The 9,559-nt window shown below is 41.8% G+C and overlaps 1 protein-coding gene across 1 annotated transcript; it reads right to left on the bottom strand.

Annotated features, from left to right (window-relative positions):
• Positions 1 to 2,949: 2,949 nt before the first annotated feature.
• LOC127778880 (receptor-like protein 9b) lies at positions 2,950 to 8,172 on the bottom strand. Its single transcript, XM_052305525.1, has 3 exons — positions 7,680 to 8,172; positions 5,214 to 5,420; positions 2,950 to 5,056 (listed from the first exon to the last, which is right to left on the bottom strand). The coding sequence occupies exons 1-3, from the start codon at positions 8,059 to 8,061 to the stop codon at positions 3,243 to 3,245; spliced, it is 2,403 nt and encodes an 800-aa protein (XP_052161485.1). The 5' UTR covers positions 8,062 to 8,172; the 3' UTR covers positions 2,950 to 3,242.
• Positions 8,173 to 9,559: the final 1,387 nt, after the last annotated feature.

The raw sequence follows: 9,559 nt of genomic DNA, 5'->3' as shown, positions 1-9,559 counted from the left end.
AGTATGTTTTTATACAATATTTGTTGTGCGAGCATTCTCTATTTTCTTTTGTATAAACACCCGATATTTAATCTGCTCGTTATATCCTTATAATACTAGAAGGTTCATGCAGTTTTTTGAGTACATACTTGATATTCTCTGCTATATGTCTTGTTTTTTTTAGAAAATATTTTTCAGGAACAATAGAGCACTCGAGTGGATTGTGGTCGAGTATACCCCATTATCGAAAATGTTCTCGACAAAGGCCGAGTTATTGGACCAGACCTACCGACGAAGACCGACGAGTTATCTCACGTATAGTGCCAGCCATGGCTGGACTATTTGAGAATAGGTTGTTAACGGATAATTCCCCGTGAACGTTGTCGGCTTGATCACCCGGCATGATCGCTAACGCACGTCCGGATATGCTACATGTTGGGTATGTGAGTCATGCTGGCCACATGAGATGCACATATAATAACCAACTCTAGCGCCCCTTCAGGTGTTCAAGAGATGCATACTCCTAGTTCTCGACCAGACGGTTGTAGCGATCTCTCGCAACCTATTAGTTGCCTTCAGGTGATCGAGAGATGCCTACTCCTGATTCTCGACTAGACGGTCATAGCGATCTCTCGCCACTTATGAGTTGCCTTCAGGTGATCGAGAGATGCCTACTCCTGGTTCTCGACCAGACGGTTGTAACGATCTCTCGTCACCTATCAGTTATCTTCTGGTGTTCGAGAGATGCCTACTCCTGGTTCTCGACCAGACGGTTTTAGCGATCTCTCACCACCTATCGGTTGCCTTCAGGTGATCGAGAGACACCTACTCTTGGTTGTCGATCAGCCGATTGTAGTGATCTCTCGACAACTAACACGACAACCGACGTAGCCGTGCTAATGACAACCAAGACCGACAGGATCGTCGTAGTCGCCAGGACGACAACATCCAGGACTGACGAGATCAGGGCGACAACGGACAAGGTTAACAACATCACGGCATCACCCGGCGACGATGGAACTCAAGATCCCCGGACTTCTAGAGGGCCCAAGAACGAGGCCGTAGGTCCAGGAGTTGAAGCCTCAACTACGATAATCCCTCATCGCCTTCGTCGTTGTCAGGAGGCAGTTCTCGTAGATCGCGAGGACGCAGTCCATCTGTCTCTCTGAATTCTCTTCAAATGGTCGAGAGATGCCTACTCCTGGTTATCCACCAGTTGGTTGTAGCGATCTCTCGCACCTCAAATGGTCGAGGTGACGACTACAACTGGTCCTTCGACCAGCGACGTAGCGGTCCTGGCACCTCAACTTCTAATGGTCGAGAGATGCCTACTCCTGGATGTCCACCAGTCGGTTCTAATGATCTCTCGTACCTCAATTTCTAATGGTCGAGAGATGCCTACTCCTGGTTATCCACCAGTCCGTTGTAGCAATCTCTCGCACCTCAAATGGTCGAGGTGACGACTACAACTGGTCCTTCGACTAGCGACGTAGCAGTCCTCGTACCTCAACTTCTAATGGTCAAGGTGACGACTACAACTAGTCCTTTGACCAGCGGCGTAGCGGTCCGTGCACCACAACTTCTAGTGGTTAAGGTACGACTACAACTGGTCTCCGACAAGTGGCGTAGCGATTCTCCCACTACCTCTGCGATTTGTTGAGTCCAACTAAACACTCGGTCTTTACCTTGTGTGGTAGTCACCTCATCACCCCACGTGCATCAACTTCCGTAAGTGTTTATATGTGCAATATTTGTCCGTTAATTCCCTTTTCTGATATCACCCTATCTTGAAGTCGATCCTATCATTCCTTTGACAAAGCCTCCGAGAAACCTAAGGGGATTTTGGCTAGGGACGCCTAGAGCTGATAAGGCCTTGTCATATGCTTTAGAGCCAAATGTCCATGTCATATTTGGTCATGTCAGAGTGCTCCCTGGATACGTATTAACTAAGCCGTGTAATCGGGAATTGGTTGTCCCAACTTCACGGCTCAGGACTAGGGTTTCATCAGCTTTAGCTTGGTTTGTTATAAGATTTAAGCTGCATTTGTGGAAAAACTACTTTGCATAAAGATAGCTAGGGGCTAGGAAGGGTACCATACTCCGATTGCTAAGGGCAACTTTGGCGAGAGTACTCTTTATTGTCACATGCAGATTCAATTTATTTTCAGTTTTTCAAATTCATATTATATCATGTTATTCTTGAGTGTTCGCTTGGGGGCTCTTTCTATCTAACAATTTGTTCTGAGTAATGAATTTAGGATAGTCAGATATCAGAACAGTCAAGTCAGATTTCAGGGCTTTGTCACAGACTCTGTAGCTTCTCGATTATCCGAGAACAGTTGGTGGAGTTCGAAAAGGATTAGCCATAACCTTCGTGTCTCCTCATGCTGCGCGGATGGCTAGGGTGTAGATGGTAAGCCACGACTCAGGGTCGGCCTTGCCGTCGTACTTTTCAATCCCAGTCAGTTTAAAATCAGTCGGCCAATTCACTCGACGCAGTTCCCGAGTGAAAGCTGGGACTCCATCGTCGTTGTCGTTGGGTGAACATCGGTGACCATCACGATTTGCACGTTTTTCCCGTTCGCGGTGCCATTGATTCAAAAGGTGTCCTGTAGATTGCGAGGTGGCCGATTTCTATGTCGGTTGTCGTGGCCTTGGTCATTGTGATGGTGGGGCTTGTGATGACGGTCGTTGTCACGGTCGTGATTGCCAACTGATGGCTCATGATGGTGCCCTGCGGCCTCTCGTCGACGTAGGCATGGCGCTGTATGGCCTCTGCTGCGGCGCTCGGGTCCTCGACGATCCCTTGAAGCATGGGTTGCAGGTAATTAATTCTTTGTTGATCTTTAGTCGAGGTAGTTCTGCAAGGGAAGGAGCAAAGCTGATTGGCACATTGCAACAGACATGTGCTACTACATTATCTTAAAAAAGAAAAATGTACACCACTAGTCCAGAGACTGCATCACCAACTCTACTACTCATTCTGTTCAAATGCACAACGCCAACAGTAAGTGTAGAAGATGATGAGCAGAGAGCTGTCAAACTACCTCGTCTTCAAGTGTCGTGTGATGCTGACCCATAAAAACAAAATCTTAAAGAGCACCGCGTGTACAGTGAAAACATTTCATCTACTGTGCCAAATAGCAGTAAATGGTGGGAAAGAATAAATTTCACAACCCAAAAGGATCATATACCATGTTCCAAACTTCCAATAGAATGACAATACATTAACATGTTTCTTCCATACAATTTGTCTGGGCCTTCTAACAAGTGATCAAATGATCCACTGCATTGAACCATTTCTCCCTTAAGCTGGCATTCCAAACTAGAACAGCAATGGTAGCCCAAAATCCAGTTGCAAATGACCCAAAGATAAATGACCAATATATGATTGGAGAATCCACTGTATCCATTTTCATGCTTGATTCACCACCAATGAAACCAAACGATTTGTTTGAGGCGGGGCATTTCTTCTCCACAACCTGCCCACATAAGTCCTGATTTCCTTCAAAGAAGCTTTTATCAAATGTAGGGAATTGCCCTTCAGAAGGGACTTCTCCTGACAGATTGTTATGTGCAACATTGAACACTGATAGTGAGCACAACTGAGTGAGTTCACTGGGGATATTACCATTTATATAATTGTGGGAAAGATCTAGACTCTCCAAGGTTAGTGAATTCTGGAAGGTTTCCGGGATTGTACCTCTTAGATGGTTGAATGACAAGTTCAGTGACTTCAGCCCTGGTACAAATCCCATGTTTGGTGGGATATTTCCTGTGAGATTATTCATGGAGAAGTCTATGCCAATAAAGAGTTCTAGCGGTAATCCCTTGTACAACATCGATGTACCTTTTGTAGTGATGTTCATACTATCTTCATGTGACTGTTTCGCAAGGGGACCATATGATTCATTAAATATGATCTTTCGAGGATTTGAGAAATACACACCGACCAAATCTGACAGACAATCTGGTATGTTTCCTGATAGTGAATTGTATGATAAGTCAAGGATATGCAAGTTTCGGCTACTGCACCATCTGTCTGGGACAGAGCCTTTGAGATGGTTTCCTTTGAATAGAATAATTCTTAATTCTTGGAGTTCAGTTGGAGAGAAGAGCCAGTTAGGTATAGTTCCAGATAACATGTTATTGTTGACATTTAGTATCAATAACTCGGTGCTCATAGTTAATTCTGGTGGTAGGTGTCCTGTCAGATGATTGTTCTCAAGATCTAGGTGTCGCAAGTGAAACATTGCTGAGTTCTTTGGTAGCACTCCACCTTGTAAGTCATTATCAGAGAGTATCAAGTATGACAAGGCAGAAGGAAATGCTGTAAGGGACTCAGGTATCACCCCTTCCAGTCGGTTGTTTGATAGATCAAGAATTTCTAGAACTTTGGAATGACCTATAGATGGAATATGACCATACAGGTCATTATGGGACATGTTCAAGTAAATAAGGGAAGGAAATATGGTGTCGAACATTGAAGGAAGTTGCATTGCAATTGAATTGTCTGACAAATCCATCGTACTCAAGCTTGATGTTCTGTTCTCAAGAGAAAAATTTTCTAAGATTTTTATATTATTTTTCCTTAGAGATAGGAAATTAGAGATGTTGTAGAATAGCTCAAGAGGAACAGTCCCATTGAGGAAACTGCCGGAAAGGTCTAGATCAACAATGCTTTTTTGCCCAATAAGAAATGTAGGGATCTTTCCATTGCTACGCTTGTTAATGATGCAATTGTCTAGCGCAAGATGCTCAAGATGAAAAGATGGGACACATCTAGGAACTTCAGTTTCGATTCTCAGCTCATTGTTATTTGAAAGGGCTAGTTCCTTTAAACTGGAGAAATTAGCTATTAGGGACAAGGGAAAGATACCAGTGAAATGGTTATACCCGAGTTGTAGGCTTTGAATTTCACTTAGATTTAGAATGTCCTGTCCAATATTACCAGTAAGTAAGTTGTTGCTAATATCTAACTCCTGAAGTTTCATGTTATGGAAGCAACCAACTACTCCATCGCCAATCCCATTCATCTGAAGTTTAAGAGACTTCAGCCTGTTTAAATGGCAAATACCTAACAAAACAAATAGAGCAGAAAACCAAACTTAAAAGAGTGCCACCATAGAAATGAAATAAACTAATTATATATGTTTCTTTTTGTTCTCACAAAAAGATGTTTTTTGTTTATTGAAATGAATGATTTCACACGATAGGGGAATTATATATTTTACCGTTCATTTCCTGAAGGTGATTGTAGGACATATCCAGAGTCTCCAGCGTTGTCAGGTTAGCTATCCAATCCGTAGTACGTAGTTGGTTCCCATCAATGCGTAACTCGGTTATAGATGTCAGATTTCTAACAAATTCAATCACGCTATTATCCGAAAGATTATTTCTGTGTAGATGTAATTTTTCGATCTTCTGCAACCCGTACAGTCCTGTTGACACATTGAAAATATCAGGCCATTCATGGTCCTCATCTTACCTATGAAGAGATGATACTTTTCGGCTCAGCCTAGTACCGTTGATTATTTGCTTTTATTTTATCTTTTCGAAACAACATTTGCATTTATTTTATCAAAAAAAGAGATACAGCTTCTTTCCAAAATTAAACAACCAACATGGTACAAATTAACAAAAGCAAGGTAAACTATTTGGGCCTGCATGTCAATGAAACTAGATTTTTATTATAATAGTGGAAGGCTCCAAACTAGTATTCAAGTACATATTATTTCAATATATTGAACTCCTTTTATTATAATAGTGGAAGGCTCCAAACTAGCCTCTATTTGATCTTTGTGTTAAACATAATTACAAAATTCTTGTTTTCTGTTGTAAATAATTTTTTTAAATTGCTCTAAACTCAGATTAAAAAATAAACATAAAAGCGAAAAATACTGTACCCTTTTTTGGTTTTAGTTGTAAGTTTGGAGCAGTACTAGTAGTAGTAAAAATATGCTCCCTACATTAAGAAATCAGAACTAATTAATGTTTATTTATTATATTATATTAATTAAGTAAATATCCCAATCCAATATTTGGTGGCTTGGCCCTGTGGCCTGTTGTTTCTTCTCTTTCTTGTAGCTTCTCCCTTTCGAATTAAATGAAATGATCGTTGTCGCAGAACAAATTAAACCACCATAGTGTCGATCACATCTCTTTTTCAATTTATTTGATCTAGGGAGTGCAACAATTAATCCCTCCGTTCCATATGGTAAACTGTGCGTTTTAGTTTGATCCTAAGTCAAATTATTTTAACTTTGACCAAATTTGTACAGAAATACATCAACATCTATAGAATCAAAATAGTTTTATTAAAATTCACCATGAATATGACTTGATAGATAAGTGTATTAATTTGGAGTAGTTAGCAAGAATGCTACAATAGCTTGTTTATTTGTACAGCTTAATTTCGGTGAGGTTGCCACAACTTTTAAGTAACATATATAACATAGTAACTAAGAACTGGCAAGCAAAATTAGATTCACGCAAAACCTGATAAGAGGCATCCTTTTCATATCATAAGGTAAAAAAACCCGAATAAGAGATAACCCTGTTACACTTTTTTCTTATCATTTACATATGAGATATACATAATAGTAGCAAAGACGGAAGAAAAACTAGCCATATGAACCAACCAATCAAAGTAACTGCGGATCAAACTTGTCAAAATTGAGCATGTCATGCTACTCAGGGCATGTACAACACAATTAATAGCATATACTCTTAGGGTGTGTTCAGCACCCCTTTTTCCCAACCCCTCTCCCTCGTTTTTCACGCACACGCTTTTCAAACAACTAAACAATATTTTTTTAAAAAAGTTTCTATACGAAAGTTGCTCAAAAAATTAAATTAATCCATTTTATTTAAAAAATAGATAATACTTAATTAATCACGCTTTAATGGACCGCTTCGTTTTCCGTGTTTACTGTCCCAATTGGGGAACACAATTGGCGAACACAGCCTTCGATTGCCAACCAGACCAATTTGTTGTCATAAAGAGAGATGGAAAAGAGGAGAAAGAAACATCAATATTAGGCATAACAACGGTGCGCTTAACTTGGACTGTTGGAGTTTCTAATTATAAATGATATTTTGCTATAATGATGGGAAAAAGGAAAGACGATAATAAAATTTAGAGTAAAGTGCATGGACGATCCTTAAACTTGTAAGGGTGTGTCATCTAGGTCTCCAAACTCTTAAAATGCATATTCATGCATCAGAAGTTATCAAAGTGTCTCATCTAGTTCCCAAATTGCCATAGCTCCTCTTGGAACCTACATGGCGCTGATGTAGCATTGCCACACGGATGTGACGTGGCATAATTTTGACTGACAAATAGGATCCACTTAAAAAATTTCATTTTCCTTTTTTTAAATAATGTTGTTCCAAATATTTTTGAAATGTTCAAAATTTCGGTGACCCCAATTTTTTTCCCCTTTTCGAGATAATAGTAATCCACATAATCTAGTGATACTACATGCTTCATGCATGACACTGAACAATACATGTATTTGTAGTCTAACTATTAGTTAAAATTTTTAAATGTTGACTTTGTGGAAAATAAAGACACTTGTATTGTCAAACAGTCAAAACAGATTGGAAGGAGAATTCGCTTGTCCAAAGTATCAGACTGGAGGTAGTAAGGTTTTCAAAATAAAAAGACTGGAGGTAGTAATAACCGTGTAAAGATATACCTGTGGATGAGTAGAAGCCATTGATGCGGTTGAACGAGAGGTCGAGCTCCCTAAGCTCCGTAAGTGGCGCGAGGATGGCCAGATCGACGACGCCGTCGATCCTACCGACCTCGATGAACAATGGCTTGTCGAAGAGCACGACACGCCCACGGGCGTCACAGGTCACCCGTGGCCAGCTACAGCAGTCAGGTAAGCCAGTGAGGTCGTCCCAGTCGTCGAACTCCGCCGGCGACCTGTAGAGCGCGTTGAGCCGCCGGAGCGCCGTGGCTTCCTCGGCGAGGCAGGGGGCGGCGCCGGCCGGCCCGGAAGAGAGGATCGCCGCGAGAGCCATAACGGCGGCGCACAAGAGGCCGGAGAACGGAGACGATAGCACCCGCAGCATGATACGTTGGTTTGGTGATGCAGTATATAGATGGGTATGTATATAGAGGAGTTGATCATCTTCAAATTAACTACTACCTCCGTCCCAGAATATAGCAACCTAAAATGAGATGAGACCCATCATAAGACAATGTATTTAGACATGTCTCATGTGTTTCAATGGATTTCGATTGTGCCGGCTTCTACTCAGCAATGAACTTTTCTCTGATATATGATAAGTTGGATATAGATGATAAGAAGATTAACGGGAGTCCAAAGTACCATAAAGATAATATTACCCTGTTCAAAATAAAAGTATCGATTAAATGATGGCTCAAAATAAAATATTTGTAATAAAAGGTAGCCCAAAGAAATATTTACTTTGATTTTTTTTAAATAAAAACTGGACAATTTAGAGAGCTTTAAGGAAGACTCAAAGTCCAAACAATCCATACGCGGGTACGCCGGTCCTCGAGGAAGACTCATAGTCCACACGGTCAAATGCTCACATAGTGGACGACAAAGACAGATACGGTCAATAGACACTACGGTCAATACGGGCCGGCAGTTGGTTTTCCCTTTGACACAGGGTGTCTTTGGTTCGTGAAAAAGAAAAATTTTAGGTGTGGTCTAAAAAAAAGAAAAATTTTAGGTGTCACATCGGATGTTTGATTGGATGTTGGAAGGGTTTTTCGGATACGAATAAAAAACTAATTTATATCGTCTGGAAACCGTGAGATTTCTATGCAAAACTGTGCAACTAGTTTTTTATTTTATTTATATTTAATGCTCTATACATGTGTCCAAAGAATTGGTGCCATGTTTTTTGGAAAAAAATTGAAAGAACTAAACAGATCATATTTGATTGGCAAAATTTGCTACAGGACACCGAAAGATTGTGGCCTTTGCTATGAGACACCTGAAGATTATGTATTTGCTCATGGACACTGTAAAAAAGTGGTAATTAGCTGCTGGACACTCCTCCCATTATTTTATTATTTGCGGTCAAAATGGAGAGAGAAATTTTGGTTAAAGACAAGTTTGCCCATGGGCCCACTTGTCAATCTCTCTTTCTCTGTTCTTCTTCTTTCTTTCTTTGTCTGTTCATCTCTTTCTCGTTGCGCCGCCGCTGAGCTCCACCATGGCCGAGCCATCGTGCGTCGTCGCCGTCGGCAGTGAACCCGGCTCTAGTGTCGACCAAACCGAGCATCGTGCTCCTGCTGCACCGCCTCCTCGCCGTCAACGATGGGAGCAGATCATCACGTGCTCTAGCCTGAGAAGCTTCGGCGAGCTGCTCACGGGAGAGCTGAACACACGGCTGCAATTGAGCCCCGACGCGTCTGTGCTGTCGTCATTGTCACTTCACTCCCCAGCAGCAGTAATGGCGGCGCACCCGGCATCGACGTCGACGCTCAACTACTACGCGACGTTGTTCGACGGCCTGCAGCGGAGAACGACGGCGCCGGCGGAGCGCGTGCTGCTCGGGATGGAGATCCGCAGCGTGGTGGCATGCGAGGGGG

Source organism: Oryza glaberrima, chromosome 7, assembly GCF_000147395.1.
Source record: "Oryza glaberrima chromosome 7, OglaRS2, whole genome shotgun sequence".
Lineage (NCBI taxonomy): Eukaryota > Viridiplantae > Streptophyta > Magnoliopsida > Poales > Poaceae > Oryza > Oryza glaberrima.
The sequence above is the reverse complement of the archived record's forward strand: the minus strand, read 5'-3'. Positions and strand labels throughout refer to the sequence as shown.

What these genes read in the sequence shown, in the direction of transcription:
- LOC127778880 (XM_052305525.1), bottom strand. Translation starts at nt 8,061, where the DNA reads ATGCTGCGGGTGCTATCGTCTCCGTTCTCCGGCCTCTTGTGCGCCGCC. An exon ending in TGGCTTCTACTCATCCACAG is followed by an intron (nt 5,421 to 7,679) that starts GTATATCTTTAC and finishes ATGTGTCAACAG; the next exon opens with GACTGTACGGGTTGCAGAAG. An exon ending in TCACCTTCAGGAAATGAACG is followed by an intron (nt 5,057 to 5,213) that starts GTAAAATATATA and finishes TTGTTTTGTTAG; the next exon opens with GTATTTGCCATTTAAACAGG.